Genomic DNA, 18,012 nt, shown 5'->3' on the forward strand with positions numbered 1-18,012 from the left:
ACCAGAACTGACCTACGCACATGCTTCAGAAACCACAAATCGGCAATCTTAACAAAAAAAAGTGGAGCAACCAGTTGCAAAACATTTCAACATTGAGGGTCATAGCCTGTTGGACTTTTCTATAACAGCAATAGAGATGCCAACTGATCCAGCAGCATTGACTAAAAGGGAGAACTTTTGGATTTACTCTCTGGACACATTGGCACCACATGGCCTGAACCTGGAGGACAGTACCACCACTACTTAGCTTCTGCAAAGGAAGCCCCTCTGAGCATTCCATCCTCAAAGCTCTATAACTGCCACCTTGGTAACAGCATTTGTATGTTGGCAGCTGATGAGGCAGAAGCTGAAACGTTTTGTTAATACAATAAAATCCTCTGTCTTGTTAATCACAATTATGTTCATATATTTTAGGTGATTAACCGAATCCTTATAGGGATCCAGAGCAAGCTTGAGTGAAGTTCTATTTGTTGCTTTCAAAACTGTCTAAATGTATGTACTATGTATATATATAATACGGCCGCAGAATCCTGTCTGTAAGCTTGCAGCGCCCGCGTGCGCGCCTAGGCGCCGCCAACCGAGCGCGGCGGTGAGTGGACGCACGCTTAGCCGGTCACAATGGCATTCGCTGGGGAACCTGAAGTGTCGCTCTGAGAAGGTGCTCGCCCCTCCCTCGAGCGCAGCCAGGCGTCGGAGTCGAGTTCCGAGCGGGCGGCCTCCCGAAGCCGCCGCCGGCAAGCCAGTCCCGCTCAATGGATGGCCGATGCGCCGCCTCCGCCTCGCCGGGCCGGGCCGGGCGGGGAGAAGATGGCGCTGTCCAGGGGGCTGCGGTGCTGCCAGCGGGTCTTCGGCTGGGTGCCCGTCCTCATCATCACCCTGGTGGTGCTCTGGTCCTACTACGCCTACGTCTTCGAGCTCTGCCTGGGTGAGGAGGGGGCTCTGGGGGCGGGGGGTCGCCGTCTGCCTGCGAGCCCAGGGGACCCGATCCCCGGGCGGAGCCGGTGGGAGAAGAAGGAGGAGGCCCCAGAAGAGGAGGAGGAGGCGAGGGCTCGTAAAAGGCTGCCGGGGAGGCTACAGGCGCCCAGGCACAGACTGCCCCACTGGAAACAGGCGGGCTTCCTCCGGAGTAAAAGTGAGCCCCTACCTGGGAGTAAGCCCCATTGAACCCAGTAGGATTTCCTTCAGAGGAAAGGTGTGGCCAAAGTGCAGAATCCTGTCTGCAGTGACCTAAGAGTCACGCCTCATTGGCCACGGGGGGGCTTACTTGCGAGTAAATGGGTGCACGTGCCTGCTGGGAGTAAGCGCCTTTGAGCCCAATAGGATTTCTTTCAGAGTGAACATACTGTAGGGCTGCAGGGCCCTGAGTGCACTTACCTGGGAGGAAGCCCCATTGGATGTGGGAGGGCTTACTTCTGAGTAAATGGGTGCACTTGCCCTGCTGGGAGTAAGCCCCTTTGAACCTGATTTGCTTCAGAGTGAACATACTGTAAGGCTGCAGGATCCTGAGGGCATTTACTTGGGAGGAAGCCCCCAGTGAATTTCCTTCTGAGTACAATGTACCGAAAGGCTGCAGAATCCTGTGTGCTCTTTTCTGGTGTGGGCTTACTTCTGCGTAAGTGGGTGCACTTGCCCTGGGAATAGAGCCCATTGAACTCAGCAAGATTTCCTTTTGGATAGACCTGTGGTGAGGCTGATGCATCCTGTGCACTTTCTGGGGTGTTAGGCCTGTTGGACACAGGAGGACTCCTGAGTACATGTGAACGGAAGGTGCCACAAGGGGGTCAGTCAAAGTGATCCTTGCAGAAGCTTGCAGGCCCATGCTGGTAGCCCCATTTTGCAGGCGAAGGGCGGAGGCTGAGAGTGGCTTGCTTTAGGCTGCAATCCAATACACACACTCACCTGGGAGTGAGTCCCATTGAACCCAACAGAGCTGAGTAGACGCATTTTGGATTGCAGCCTTAGTTTTCAAGTTGGCCCAGGACTTCTCTTTCGGGTGACCTCTGCCCTTTTTCTTTGCTGGAACTGGTCTTGATTGTGCTGCTCAGCTTGGAGAGGGAAAACTGGGGGGTTGTAGTAGGGAGTAACAGAGCCTGAAGTGAGGCAGAAGAACGGGGAGATCTAGCCCTGTAAGAGAAGCAGTAGGGTTTCTATATAAATTTATGTATTCATTTATTATTAAACTTATATCCTGCCCAAATGATAATCAGGATCAGAATTAAAGATTGCCTCTCTTTGTACTGACTGAATCCTCCATTTCCATCAGTAGCCGATATCATCTCTGATCCAAAATAGATACTTTGCTAAGAAGAACCCACATCAAACCTGTTTGCTGTTCAGTTAAAATATTGCAAATTCTGCTTTAGTTTCCTTCATGTGGACTTCCTTTTTGTCATTACTTTAAATGATGTTGGAGTGATTGATTATGTATGGAACCAGTGCAATATAATTACGATCGGGAGACTGGAATGGCAACGATGAGGATAATAATTATGGTGAGTCTGATTTGGAGACGATTTATGTCTGGAGACAGAATCTGGGGAAGGAGAAGCGTGCTGGCTTAGAAGGGGGCTTGTGGGGAAATTGGGGAAAGGCAGCGTTGGTGAGTTGGTTTCAGATTGTGCAGCGTTGACCAGGAAGCTCGAAGGCTGCGCAAGGATTAGACTTCAGGTCTCCCTGGGCTAAGTCCAACGCTGTGGCTTTGCTACATCGCTCTGATAAATGTTTGGCTGCCACACCACTGTTTAAAGTACAGAGCTGGGAGTCTGCAAGAGTCCGGAGCGAGGAGAGGAGAAGAGAGCAGCGCTCATTTCCTCCCCCACCAACAAGGAGGATAAGGCCATCAATGGCTACTAGCCACGATGGCTACGCTCTGCCTCCACTGTTGGAGTGTGGGGAGCATGCCGGTATGCCCATGTCCTGCTTGCAGGCTTCCCATAGGCATCTGGTCGGCCACTGTCAGAACCGGATGGTAGACTAGGTGAGCCTTTGGTCTAACACAGCAGGGCGCTTCTTCTGTTCTTAAGGCAGAAAGAGGGGGTCGGGGGTGGAGAGGGAATTTATATATATCCTTCCATGACTCCGCTTATAAAATAGGAAGTAATATGCTGGAATTTTATATGCTGAAGAGCACGCTGTAATGCAAAGCTGTTTGCATCTGCGTGTCCTTTCCGATCAGGACTTTCTTGGTTGTGGCCCCCTTCCCTGTGGAAGAGCCTTCCCAGGAAAGCCCCCTGTGCCCCTTGTTATCAGCCTTTCGGCTGGCTTGCAAACTGGGATAATTGTTCTGCTCTAATGAAACTGAATTAGTTGTAGATATTTGTGTGATTTCATTGTGGTTTTCTTGCATTTTTATGAGCCAGATATTTAGGGGAGACATCAGACACATGTCAAAATAAATAAAAAAGAAATGTTCTAGTTTCACACAGCCAAAGTCACTTCTTAAGGCCCAAACAGCTGTCAGTCACCTGTAGTTTTTCCTTGGTATTTCCCCCCCCTTTACCAAAAGCATCCACACAGGCGTCTGCCCTGAGAAGAAGACTAGCGGGGGGGGGGATGCTTAACAATTTCACTTCTGGAGGTCCTGCCTTTCGATATTATGCCCTCGCCCCCTCCCCAGCATGCATGTCCACCCACAGAAGAAACATCTTTGCCTCTTCCGCCGGGTCTGGTCATCTGCTAAAACGCACAGCCTCCCACAGCTGCTTTCAGTACTTGCTTAGGAATGAACAGGACTGCATTTTTAGCACGGATTGTCCCTTAGCCTGTGTTGATCCATTCACAAGATCAGGATATATGTCCCCACTGCCCTGCTGACTCAGGGTCGCAATGCAGAGGAGAAATGTGTTTTCCCTGGAGCGAACAAAGCGGGCAAACTGTCAAAAGCTCAGTCACGACAAGACTGATTTGTCAACAATGCTGTTCTTTGATCTGTCTTGCTAGCTTTGCTGCCAAGTGACCTGTCTGTTTGTATCTCCTTGGTTCCTTTTGCTGAGCGGAAATAGGTGTGGCACATACCTTTCCAGAGTCTTATTGACTTGGTGGAGGTATGTGGATTTCTTGGTGGTGGGTAGGAAGTGTGTGTGTGTGTGTGAAAGGGGGGGGGAGACTGAGACTGCTGTAGTGCAGAGGAGCAAGCGCATAAGGTATTAAAGAGAGGCAAACACATTGATAGGTAATTATGGAAGCGTACAGAAACCATAAGGAGAGCCTGCTGGATCAGGCCATTTAATCCAGTACCCTGTTCTCGCAGCAGCTAACCAGTTGCCCACAGGAAGCCCGCAGGCAGGACTTGAGTGCAAGAGTACCCTCTTGCCTCCTGCAGTTTCTGGCAACTGGTATTCAGAAGCATATTACTTCTGACTATGGGGGCGGCATGCTTTTGGAATCTTTTTGGAACCTCACTCTGCCCTTTTCTGGTTTCTGACAGGCTTCTAGAAGGCTCCACTTAGATACCTTCAAGATTTTACCTGCATTTGTGAGAGCTCATAATCATCTCTGATAGAGCATGAGGTTGCTGAACTGGAGCTCATAGCATAAATCTGGAACCATTTGGTCTGGTTTGTATCAAGACTTGGGCTGGTTGACCTGGGCGGAACGAGTGGCTGTTGTTGTTGTTGTTACGTGCCTTCAAGTCGATTACGACTTATGGCGACCCAATGAATGAGCAACCTCCAGTAGCATCTGTCATGAACCACCCTGTTCAGATTTTGTAAGTTCAGGTCTGTGGCTTCCTTTATGGAATCGATCCATCTCTTGTTTGGCCTTCCTCTTTTTCTACTCCCTGCTGTTTTTCCCAGCGTTATTGTCTTTCCTAATGAATCATGTCTTCTCATTATGTGTCCAAAGTATGATAACCTCAGTTTCATCATTTTAGCTTCTGGTTTAATTTGTTCTAACACCCAATTATTTGTCTTTTTCGCAGTTCATGGTATGCGCAAAGCTCTCCTCCAACACCGCATTTCAAATGAGTTGATTTTTCTCTTATCCGCTTTTTCCACTGTCCAACTTCCACATCCACAATAGAGATTGGGAATACCATGGTCTTTATGATCCTGACTTTAGTGTTCAGTGTTACATCTTTGCATTTGAGGACCTTTTCTAGTTCTCTCACAGCTGCCCTCTCCAGTCCTAGCCTTCTTCTGATTTCTTGACTATTGTCTCCATTTTGGTTAATGACTGTGCCAAGGTATTGATAATTCTTGACAAGTTCAATGTCCTCATTGCCAACTTTAAAGTTACATAAATCTTCTGTTGTCATTAAAGGTAAAGGTGTCCCCACACTTATAGTGCCGTCTTGCGACATTTAGTAGGCAGACCGTGTATATGGGGTGGGATTGCCAGTTCTTTCCCCGGGCTTTCCTTACCCCCCAGCATATGCCGGGTACTCATTTTACTGACCACGGATGGATGGAAGGCTGAGTGGACCTTGACTCCTTTTACCGGAGATTCGACTTCCTCCTTCCGTTGGAATCGAACTCTGACTGTGAGCAGAGCTTCGGCTACGTTACCGCTGCTTACCACTCTGTGCCATAGAGGGTCTATTCTGTTATCATTACTTTACTTTTTTCCAGTAATGTTGTCGTTACCGAGGACTTAAGAGCTGCAACTGTCCAGATCTCCTCCTCCTTGCCTGGCTTGTGAATACAAAATATGTGCTGTGTGGATATGATCATGCTCTTGAGTTTTTCCACCCATGTTGATGTTAATGTTAATGTTTATTTATACCCACCTTTTGGCCAAATGGCCCTCAAGGCGACTTACAGAAAAACCCGTCCTCTGCCTCCTCTGTTGCCATTTGCGAGGGCGAGAAAACTAGGAGTGCAATAATGTCACCATGAAGGGAAAAGTGACGGAGTGGTGGTGGCAGGTTTTGGCCACAGCCACGTACTTACTTACTTATTTCGATGTATATCCTGTCCTTCCTCCCAGTAGGAGCCCCGAGCGGAAATCCTACATAAGGCCAAGTGCTTCATTCACTACTAGTAATGAGCTTTCAATTTGTGGTGTCATGCAAACTGAGGCCTGCCTGTAGGCTAGCCTTTCCCAACGTGGCGCCCTCTGGATGTTTTGGACTACAACTCCCATGAGCTCCAGCCAGCCTGGTGGAGGGCACCGAGTTAACGAAGGCCGCTGGAGGTGTTGCTTTGCCAGGACAACATAGCATGTTGTTGTTGACCCCTGTTGACTGAATTTCATTTGTTTCAGCTGTTTAAACTCATGTATGATGTATTAGCCTTCTGAATGATTTATCTTTTGCTTGCATCTTGGAAAATAGTGTCTTCTCCTATTGTTATTTTTTATTATTTATTATTTATTAAATTTATTAGTCGCCCATCTGGCTGGTTTACCAGCCACTCTGGGCGACATATAACATAAAAACATATAATTCACATTAAAATTCCAACAATAACACTAAGACCTAACCCACCCCAAAAGCCTGCCTGAAGAGCCAGGTTTTCAAGGTCCGGCGGAAACTCATCATTGACCTCTATTGGCCTCCTCCCAATCCAGTTTGTGTGTGTGTGTGTGTGCCCATGAAATCTAATGTCAGAAACAATGTGTTGGTCTTCAAGGTATCACGGGGTTCCCTGCTTTTTTGGGGAGGGAGTGGAATAAAGGATTGCTACAAGACATTACCGTCTCTGCCTCATCTGCTTGCCACCTCCAAGAGAGGTTCAGAGTGGCAGCAAAGGAGTGGGCTTTTTGGATGTGTGTCTCCCTCCACATCTTTGGACTGCTCTCCTCAGTGAAGCTTGCCTGGGGCTGACGTGGTTGTCCTTTGTCCCCAGGTTAAAGCTTCTCTCTCCTCTCAGGCATCTGATGGCGTACAATGCGCTGCTTTTACAACCATTAGCTTTCGATTTGTGTTTGATGGTATATTCTGCTGGTCTTGATTTTGTTGATTTTTATGGGGTGTCTTTTTAGTATTATATTGAAGCATGGCAGGGGCTTTCCAACTGGTTCAGAATATGGCAGCTGGATTGCTGAGAGGAATCAGCCATTGTGAGCATGTTATACTTTTACTAAGGCTCCAGGGGTTAATTTGAAGTGCTGGTTTCATGCTGTAACTTCCTCCGCCTTGCACGCTTTGGGCCCAGACCCCCAGAAGGAATGCCTTCCCCCCCCCCACATACTTCTCCCTGGATTATAGAAACATGGGCTGAAAGCCATCTGAGGTATCTCGTGTGCATTCATATACAGAGACAAAAAAGCAACCTTTTCACCCCGGTTGTGACATCTTCCCAATGTAACGCCTTGCCAAGATAGACAGAGCGTCCAGTTTAGGTGACTGGTGGAAATGGAAAGGAGCGTCCCTGTTGGTGGGATTTCACAGGGGCAGTGAAGACACCCAGGCTTTTCAGCTGGGTTTTAGTGCAGTTCTTCATTGCCCTGAGAACTTGGAATGGGTTCATGTAAAGGTTCATATAAATATATCTCAATAGAAGGGGCGCACAGAATTCTCTGTGGAGCAGAAACTGGCCGAAATCACCTTTCTTGGGGTTTGGCTCTTTCCACCTTACAAAAGAAGCAGAATGCAGCTTCTTCCGTAGGGCAGGGTGGGTTGTTCGGCCAGTTAGGTGAGGTTATTCAAGAGTTTGTCAGTACTGTAAGTAAACAAAACCTGAGAATTAGCTACAGCTACGCCCAAAGTGAAAAACAAACAAAGTGGGTGCAGTGGCATGCTGGGTGTTTAATAGCACATCTTCAAAAATGGGCACATATTTACAGTGTAAGGCATTTATGGCAACTGATTTTTCCCCACCCTGAGTTTTTGTGCAACTTCAGTTAACTTCTCAGCTCTGAATCTCACACTTCTTTCCCAGTTACAGAGAAGGTAAATTATTTCACTAAATGGCCAGAATTCAGCTAAAGGGTTCAGGTTCTTCCTCTCCGTTGATCTGGGCTATTCTCCTGCCGCAACGTGTGATCTCTTTCAGACATGGAAACAGTGTGATGTCCACTCTGAGGCATCCCCTTTGTCTTTCGCTCCCTGGTAGACAGACAGGAGCTGGAATCAATGTGGCAGCGACATTCTCTGCTCCAGGGGGAATATCTCATCCCATTAACATTGCCATCCCTGCTGGAGAATTTGGTAAGAAGCCAGGCTCCAGAAGGCCTTGTTGGAGCAGCCGGCTGGCAGACTGCTGCTGCAGCATGAGAATAAGAGTGGGCAAATGTGCTGCCAGCTAGAGTATTATGCCATGTCAGGAAGGAGGGATATGAACACGCTGTTATGAAACCACAAGGTTCAAAGCGTCCGTTCCCACTCAAGCAGACCCTCTGGTTGATGCCGCCAAGGACAGTCCTGCTTGGAGAGTCAATGTGAGCCTCAGGAAGATCAGTGATCATCAGCCCTCTAGTGAGACAGAAGCTGCCTTGACTGCCCAGATTTCTCAAAGAAAGGAGAATACGTTGGTCTCCGTGACACACTCTGAGTGCTCCCAAATTTGAAACGGCCTGGGATCCTATTTCTGTATCTGCGTTAAACAAACAAACAAAAAATAGAGAGAACTCACAAGAAAACAGTCGTAACTTAAATAGGTTTGGGACCATAGGAACACAACATTTCCAGAGGTCAGTGGCCAGAGGTGTATTATAGGCATGTACAGCCTCTTCACGTTCACTTTAAGCCAGGGCTCAGCCTCACACACATGCAGCTCAGAAGGAATTTAGGCTGCCTGGAGACAGGAACATCCATTTGACTTGGCTGCGGGAAATACTTATATAGAGACAATGTAGGGCGAAGCTTTGTATGGAGCAAGACATATGTGCAGCTATAACAGAACGTAAGGATACCGGAAGAGCCTGGTTGCTGGATCAGGCCAGTGGCCCATCTAGTCCAGCCCATCTAGATGACCTCTGAGAATCCCACAAGCAGGACCGGAGCACAACAGCATTCTCCCCACTTGTGATTCCCAGCAATTGGTCTTCAGAGGCATCCTGTCTCCAGTACTAAAAATAGTGCACGGCCATCATGGCTAACAGCCATCAATAGCCTTATTCCCCATGACATTGTCTAATTCCACAGTTTAATTATGTGCTAGGTGAACAAGTACTACTTTTTGTCTGTCTTGAATCTTCCCACGTTGAATGACCCCCAAACGAGGGAGAAAAACTTATTGCTATCCACTTTCTCAATAAGGTAAAGGTGTCCCCGCACTTGTAGTGCGAGTCGTTTCCGACTCTTAGGGTGACGTCTTGCGACGTTTACAAGGCATACCGTATATATGGGGTGGGATTGCCAGTTCCTTCCCCGGCCTTTCTTTACCCCCCAGCATATGCCGGGTACTCATTTTACCGACCACGGATGGATGGAAGGCTGAGTGGACCTCAATCCCTTTTACCGGAGATTCGACTTCCTCCTTCCGTTGGAATCGAACTCCAGCTGTGAGCAGAGCTTCGGCTGCGTTACCGCCGCTTATATACCTCTATCATGTCCCCTCCTTATTTGCCCTTTTTGCAAACTAAAATGCCCCAGATGTTGCTTCTGGAATGCAAGGATGCACACAATCAGTTCTGAGATCTCCCACTGCAAAGAAGAGCCTTCCTCTCCAGTGACCCAGCTGGGTGCAAACAAGCCCTCTCCACCAGACGCCCTCGCTTGGCAACACAGTCCTGAAAAGTGCCATTTTAAAATGACAGATCGCCTGTTTGAACTTGTTGCTGGCCCCGAGCAGTATCCTTTCTTGAGTCCTGGCATTAGTCATGGCCATCCTTCCTTCACTCCACTCCATGGACGAAAGCACCCTGGGGCAAAAAATATGAACGATTCTGAAAACAAGAATGTGGACACATCCAGTTCTGACTGGTGCCTTGCAAGAGCACATTAAGATCTCTGTAATGAAGAAGCATGCTGGAAGCTCCTTCAGACAACATTGTGGTTCACTTCATCATTTCTTTATGAATTGCTTCCCATGGGCATCCTGAAGTGCTTTACGATATAACAACATAAAGCGAACACTTTCATGTCTAATAAAAACAGTTAAAACAGTTATATATATGAAAACAATTTTCAAAAACAATTATAAATACACAAATAGCTTAAAACACCAGCACATACATAAAATGAATTCAAATCCAAGACAGATGCCAACTGGGATAAAGATTTTAGAAGGCTGGTTGAAGGAGGAAAGTGTTCTGCAGGCAGTGAAAAGATAATAGAGAAGGCACCTGTTTGACATGCAGTGGGAGTTCCAAAAGGTGCCACATCATCACATGCAGGGATGATAGTGAGGTTAGTGGGAAAGGAATTGCAAAAAAAGTACAGACACCGATAATTACATTTTAGCAGGGGCAGTTCACAAAACACCGTCATGGACAGCACTGCTATCCTGGCATTGGTAAAGTAATTAACACATGTAAAAGCAATCCTTCGCCTTGATTCAGTCTGCAACCAATAGTGTGGATAAGGATCTAATTCACATCCTTATATGTAGCACTCCAATGTAAAAAGAGGCCTGGACCATCTCTGGTTCACCTGCTACAGTTAATCCCCCTCACAATCAAAGTGTTCTTTTGACAAGAATGGGAATATACTCCAGGTTTGGTTGGAGTGCTTTTTGGAGTGCCGCACCTGAAACGTAACAAACCAGATGGGGTGCAATTTCAGATGTTGTCACAAGTGCAGTGAGTCATCTGCTTGCTGTCTTTCCAGCCATACTTATTTGGAAATAAGTGCCCTTGAAACAAATTGAATTTATGTCTGAGTGAATGCAGTTATGATTGCAGCTGTAGTTTTTTGCCTTCACCTCTGTGCGGCCCAGTATAATATGGATAAATATGAGTATGTTCTAGCCAGTGGCAAATCCTTCATCACTTATAAGAGCAGAATAGGTAACCATCTAGTTGGGTGAATTTGATTTGATATTTGTATGCCACTTTTCCAACGACATCTTGAGCTCAAAGCTGCTCACACTAACGAAGCATTGAAATTAGCAAATAACATCCCCGTCAATATAATATATCAATAAACACAATTGCATATAAGTAAAGCAAAAACAAGCAATTCAATAAACAATTAATGCAGTCCAATACAAAGTAATGATAATTCAAAAGTCATATATCAGAAATGGCTGTTGAGCACAGGCCCCACCCCAATAGAAATAATTCCTATAAGAAGGAACATTTTCTCCCACAATCCCTGGCAGCAGGTTCTTTCATAGGTCTGACCAAAAGAGAGGCAGGGCTGGTCTGAGTCAGCCCTGAAAATGGAACACACACACACGCATTCCCTTGCAAACAGCAGCACAATCCCACAAAATTGGTTCTTGCATAGCTTCGGCCACAATGGAGGTGGGGCTGGTCTCACAACCTTCTGAAATTCACAATAATGACGCTTTTTCTTGTCAGCTGTTGGGAGGATGGATAGATTACATAGATCCATAGATGGGAGCTGTAGTCCAAAACATTTGAAGAAGGCTGGATCACATGTTAAGAACACTACAGAATCAAGCATGGCCATCCATTATTGTACTGTTTGCTGGCAAAGATGCGTTGATGTTCCTGCCTCCGTCAAGGGTCTGCAGTTGATGAGTCATGAGATGTGGTCCGTAATACTAAATCATGAGGCATGTAATGGGCAGAGGTGGGTTGTTCTTGTTTTGGTCAGGAATTGGAATTGGGAGGGGTCGCATTTTTACAAGGTGAAGGGGCTGAGTGAGACCTTTTGCCCTTGGCGAATGTGGTATACTCCAGTTCTTTGGCACCAACGTTGAAAACGAACAACATATCACAACCATTACCATTTCATTAGATTGGACGTACTTTTTCAATAAAGTAAAATAGTTTTCTTCTTGCAATTTTGTAGAATTCTATTTTTGAACATCTCAAGTGCATGGCACTCGTCTTCATTTGCTTCTTATGCGCTTCAGTAGTTTCAGCCCTTTAGTTGATACTCATTAGTTCACAGTTCACACCATCGGCTTGAGCATCACGTTGGAGACCACCCCAGGAATTTTTGCGCATTGTGTAAGACGCATCTTTGCTCTTCTCTTTCAGTGACTGTGACCAGTTCTGCAGAAAAAGGTATGTGGCGATTTATCACACTGTGTACCTGGGCCTTGGAAGTCACTTTGTGGGAGAGGGGCAGGGCTGAACCCGCCTGACTGTTCCGCTGATAAGGGGGAGGCAAGCGACAGACACTGCCTTGGAGCCTCAGCTGCTGTTCCCTTCCCACAAGGCGAGGTGGGGGAGGAAATGTTTTCTGCCAATGCCCTCCTCCACCTGCAGCCTCTCTGACCTGGTACTTCACCAGCCATCAGATGTTGTTGGACACCCTCAGCCCCAGCCAGCCTGGCCAATGGCCAGGCACGATGAGGAGGGCTGTAGCACCCAGTGGCATATGGAAAATTGGCTATCTCTGCACTATGGACTGCTGCCTTGTAGTTTCACACGCACACATTCAGGCGCATGGACACACACATATCATGAAAAATACAAATAGCTTCAAACACATAATATAAAGAAGACATATATGCCGGCGTTACTGCCTTGGTTATGACTGAAAAAGTAATGAGCTGTTTTCCGACTGAACACCCAGAAGTAAAAAGAAACAAACCAAAGCCTGAGTAGCAGCAGATAAAGAGTAGAGAACGTACAAGGAGAAGATATAATTATTGTTTTAAGAGGATCAAATAGTGTGTATTAAGTTTATGTTTGATGGAATGTGCCAGTCATATGGAATGTGCCTGGTCATATAAGTCACAAAGAGCCACCAAGTGGCTGCAAAGTCTGGGGTGGGGGGTATTGGGGGGTGGATTTTAATGTGTGTGCTTTAATGCCTCTGTTGCATTTTATTTAATTATTGCAGTTATGTTTGTAGTGTGTTAATATTTATTTTGTGATTTTGTTTGTTTCTCTGAGAGCCTGTGCTGAAGAGTGGTATATAAGGTCCACAATTAGTAAATAAATAGATGCGTTATACTGAGTGTAACCATTAGTCCACCCAGCTGGCTGGTTGGAACCACAGCTGAGTGGCAGAGTGCATAATTTTTTGTATTTTTCCTTGCCTTTTAAAAACATCAGTTGCAAGGAAGGGCTTTAGCTGCGTGATAAAGCACTTGCTTTGCATGCAGAAGATCCCAGGTTCAACCTTGGACATCGTCCCAGGTAGGATTCGGAGAGGCCCCAGTCTCCCTGGAAGAGCCACTGCTAGCCGGTGAAGACAGCATTGAGCTAAATGGACCAAAGATATAAGGCAGCTTCCCGGTATTCCCCTCCCTGCACACACGGCCCCAGTCTTGATTCCCACCCCTGACCACTCCCCAGCAGCTTTGTTTTTTCCAGTTTGCAGCTTGGGGAAAGAAAAAAGATCCATGCAAGGCTAAGCTCTGTGTTTAACGTCACATGTAGTGCCTGTCCTGCATCATTTGCGCAGACCAACGTTGCAAATAGGTATTGGCGTGTCTTGCTTCCTGGCAGACGAGACAAGCATTTCACGTTCATGCGCTTGCGCTGGAAGCTCAGGCCAAACGGGTGGCCATGGCACTTCAATATCAATTTGAGGGAGAGTTTGCTTATTATTATAATTCATCCCCCTGAAGACTAGCCTGTCTTGGAAGCCGAGCATTACAATGAAGAGCACCAAGATAAGCCGTGCCTCGCTTTATGTAACCCAGGAATGCTTTTTTCCCCCTCGTAGTGGTTTACCTCACTATATTCCATGTGATCTTCGTGTTCTTTGTATGGACCTATTGGAAGTCTATCTTTACTCCTCCGCAGCAACCGGACAAAAAGGTAAAAACCAGAAACCCTCTGGAGCAACAAAGGAAACAGCTGAGTTAGGAGTTGGCACCGCTGCCTCAACCTCTCCAGCCTTAAGGATATCAGATCAAGCCCATAGGCAGTTTCCTTGGCCAGACTCGCTTTCTGCCTGCCTGCCCAGCCGCCCCCTATTATCTGAGAGCAAGCAGTTCCACAGTGGGGCGTGTGTGTGTAAGAGGAACAGCATGAGGGGGCTCTGTGTGTGTGTGTGTGTGCAGGGCTGTGGAGTCGGTACATCAATCCGACTCCGACTCTGACTCCTCTGTTTTTCTACTGTTCAACTCCAACTCCTTCATAAATGGCAAGTGTATCTTTATTTATATTAAAATAGTAATATTAAAATATTAATTTTATTTTGAAGCCGGAGTCGGTACATTTCTTCCGACTCCGATTCAAAATTGCTTCTGACTCCGACTCCACCCAAAATTGCTTCCGACTCCGACTCTACGACTCCGACTCCACAGCCCTGTGTGTGTGTGTGTTACAAGATTCTAAAACAAAACGCCCCAAAGGGGCATCACCTGGAATAGGAAAAAGGTGCAGCAGTCACATTTATTGATACCAGGTGTAGAAATCACAATGTGTTTTAGTCAAATAATTCTTTGTCATGGGACTGTCTATCATAGTTTATGTTACTATAATATATCTATAGCTATATGAAGTTGGCTGTATATGCTATAACATAGCATAATTTATGTTTTAAGCTTAGCATGGCCATATGATGACGTGATGGCACGTAACAACAACAACAGTCATACTGCCAAAACGTAACTATAACCTGTACTATAGGGCCATGCTGTCTGGGGCTGATGGGAGTGGTAGTCCAAAACTTCTGGAGGCACCAAGGTTAGGAAAGGCTGAGAGCAGAAGACTAGGACCGGGGAGACCTGGGTTCAAATATTCACTCAGCCACAAAGCTCACTGGGTGACCTTGAGCCAGTCACACTCTCCTAGCTGAACCTACCTCTCGCAAGCTGTTGTGACAACAAAACGAGGGCTGGGAACATCCATGCATGGCCGCCTCCTCAGAGGAAGAGCGGGATACTCAAAGAGTGGTCGTCGGTGGCTCTGCTTCGGACTGGAAGGAGGTCTCGAGTGGAGTGCCACAGGGTTCTGTCCTGGGGCCGATACTCTTCAACATTTTTATCAATGACTTAGATGATGGAGTGGAGGGAAGCCTTATGAAGTTTGCGGATGATACGAAACTGGAGGGATAGCTAACACAATGGAAGACAGGAATAAAATCCAAAGGGGCCTGGATAGACTAGAAAATTGGGCTGAAATTAATAAAATGACATTCAATAAAGACAAATGCAGGATTCTGCATTTAGGCCACAAAAACAAAATGCACGGGTACAGGATGGGAAATACCCGGCTTAGCAGTAGTGCATGTGAGAAGGACCTTGGAATTGTAATGGATCGCAAGTTGAACATGACCCAGCAGTGTGATGCTGCGGCAAAAAAGGCAAATGCGGTTTTGGGCTGCATAAACAGAGCTATAGTTTCCAGGTCGAGGGAAGTAATAGTCCCACTATATTTTGCATTGGTCAGGCCTCATCTGGAATACTGCGTTCAGTTCTGGGCACCTCATTTTAAGAAAGATATAGACAAGTTGGAGTGGGTTCAGAAGAGGGCGACGAGGATGATAGCCGGTATGGAGAACAAGTCTTATGAGGAAAGGTTGAAGGAACTTGGCATGTTCAGTCTGGTGAAGAGAAGGCTGAGGGGTGACATGATTGCACTCTTTAAGTACCTGAAGGGCTGTCACATAGAGAGGGAACAGATTTGTTCTCTGCTGCCCCAGAGGGTAGGACTAGGTCTAATGGTTTTAAGTTTTAAATTTTAAATCTCTGTTTCAGTTTATTTATTGTGATATTTTGTATTTCTGTACTTTTAATCTTTTGTACACCGCCCAGAGAGCTATTCGCTATGGGCGGTTTAAAAATGAAATAAAATAAAATAAACAAAATAAATAAAGTTGCAGGAGCGTAGATTCAGATTGGACATTAGAAGGAACTTCTTGACAGTAAGGGCAGTTCGGCAATGGAACCGACTGCCTAGGGAGGTGGTGGGATCCCCTTCGCTGGATGTCTTCAAGCAGAGGCTGGACAGCTATCTGCGGGAGATGCTCTAGCTGTGGATTTCCTGCTGTGAACAGGGGGTTGGACTCGATGGCCTACAAGGCCCCTTCCAACTCTATGATTCTATAAAAATGTAAGAAATAAACTACCTTGTGATCCTTATATTAACCTTGTAAAGTAAATGCTAATGCCCGTATTAGGGCAATACTTGTATTAGACAAACCAAAATGTCACAAAATAGTGTGCGTGCTTCTGAGTTCTCCCGATCTCTTCATCAGACTAGATGGCAAGCAGAGCAGGGAAGAGAGACAATATTGGCCGGTAGTTGTAGCCATCTATGTTTGCATCGGATATGAACCTTAAGGCAAGATGTGGGAGGAAGCAGTAGACCTTCACATGAGGCTTTGGTAGGTATTATGCAGGTTTCAGTATGCAGTTACCCCAAGGCATATTGGAAAGGAGAAATGTCCATCTTTGGAAATACAAAAATCAGCTATTACCCAGGTCAGTCTCCGTCCTTAACAAAATATACAGGTTCTCTGATAGGTGAGAAACACGAGAATCTAGGCAGTCTTCAGATCAACAAAAGTGGAATTTAATTTTAGGTAGTGTGCTAGGGCAGTTTTACTATCCACATGTTTCTGCTCTACTGACCCACTGCTCCTGCGCACACACTCACTCCCCACACACATACACTCACCTTCATGCCACTCTCCAAGGTGCCTGACGCTTCTGGCCCTTTAGAACCAAGACACTCTGTTGTGTTTCTTTTTAGCAGGAGCAGGAGGGGCCTGGCTGTAGATAAGATCTATATCAATTATTTGCCAGATTTCCTTTTTCTATTAATCTCAGTGAATTAGTTTCTTCTCACTGATAATCTGTCTGAATGTTGGTTTGCTTATCTCAGAAACAAAAGCCTTTTTTATAGATGAGTGCAGCCTTCCCTAACCTGTTGCCCTCAGATGATGTTGGACTCCAGTTCCCATCAGCCCCAGCCATCGTGACCAACGGCCAGGCATGACGGAGTCCATCCAATGACATCTGGAAACCACCAGATTGAGGACGGCTAGATAAATTTATATCCCCCATAAGCAATGCCAGAGAGTAATGGTCTTTCTCAGCAACGGGGGTAAGTAGCGGCTAAAGTCTTCTTCCAGCCACGTGGGTGTAACTGGTCTTCTCTGCTTCCAGTTCCACATGTCTTACAATGACAAGGAGCGGTACGAGAACGAAGAGAGACCCGAGGGGCAGAGGCAGATACTTGTCGAAATGGCGCGGAAATTGCCGGTGTACACCAGAACAGGGAACGGAGGTCAGCTACGCGGACAGCTTCGGAGAAGTCTGCCTGATCCCTCTGTCTAAGCGCATGCGCTGGCAACTCGCGTGATGAATCGCAGCCCTGCTGCCACCAGCCAATTTGGTCTTAAGAGCCTCAATGCGGAGGAAATCGCGTTAGCGTAAAAGAGTTTCCGTTCTGGCTTCCTTCCTCAGCTTTTGTAGTAGGGAGGAAATCCCTTAAAGATGTCCTTGGTTTGTTAGAAATGGGCTCGATGCTTTGTAGCCATACGTGGCCTCAATCTCCACCTGCTGTGGGCTTTCGGAAATGGAATTAGATTCCAGGCCCAAACTGTGCTCTTAAAATACCATTGCTCCATGGAAGAGCGCATGCTCTGCTTGCCCACAGAGGGTCCCAAGTTCATTGCCTGACAACTCTAGGTGAAAGATCTTGGACAGGAAGTGAAAGATCTCTGTCTGCCTGAGGCTTTTGGGAACCACTGCCAGCCAAGAGCACAGATGGGCGAGAAATTCCATTCAGTTCACATTTCAAGCCAAGTCAATCAAATTCGTATTTCCCGAAACAATACGAGGACCAAAAGACGGCCATCCTGGGAAATTTGCACTTACTCGAATTTTGCAACGCAGTTTGCCAACCAAACAATGTTTAAAAAGATGCATATGTTTAGGGAAAGTGTGCATAAGAATGAATATATGAATGAAAATAACAAGCAAAAATGCATTATATGATGAGAAATGGCTGGCAAAAATGTGTACCTTAGTCAGTACCGCCTGCAAAAATGTGTTTATTGGGAGAAATTTTCACTAAAATACTGGAGAACAATTTTTTTTCTAAATTGCAAATGGCTGCAGGAAGGTGGAGAAATGAATGTAA

The 18,012-nt window shown here is 46.4% G+C and overlaps 1 protein-coding gene across 1 annotated transcript in view; it reads left to right on the plus strand.

Moving 5' to 3' along the window:
• Nucleotides 1–733: 733 nt before the first annotated feature.
• Nucleotides 734–18,012, plus strand: part of ZDHHC15 (zinc finger DHHC-type palmitoyltransferase 15) — a 42,538-nt gene continuing 25,259 nt past the window's right edge. The window contains exons 1-4 of the mRNA XM_061598307.1: nucleotides 734–925; nucleotides 11,998–12,024; nucleotides 13,640–13,734; nucleotides 17,034–17,154. Of these exons, the coding sequence (XP_061454291.1) occupies nucleotides 757–925; nucleotides 11,998–12,024; nucleotides 13,640–13,734; nucleotides 17,034–17,154 (412 nt within the window). The 5' untranslated portion in view covers nucleotides 734–756. The remainder of the gene's footprint in view (nucleotides 926–11,997; nucleotides 12,025–13,639; nucleotides 13,735–17,033; nucleotides 17,155–18,012) is intronic.

The sequence above is a fragment of the Rhineura floridana genome, chromosome 16, assembly GCF_030035675.1.
Source record: "Rhineura floridana isolate rRhiFlo1 chromosome 16, rRhiFlo1.hap2, whole genome shotgun sequence".
NCBI lineage: Eukaryota > Metazoa > Chordata > Lepidosauria > Squamata > Rhineuridae > Rhineura > Rhineura floridana.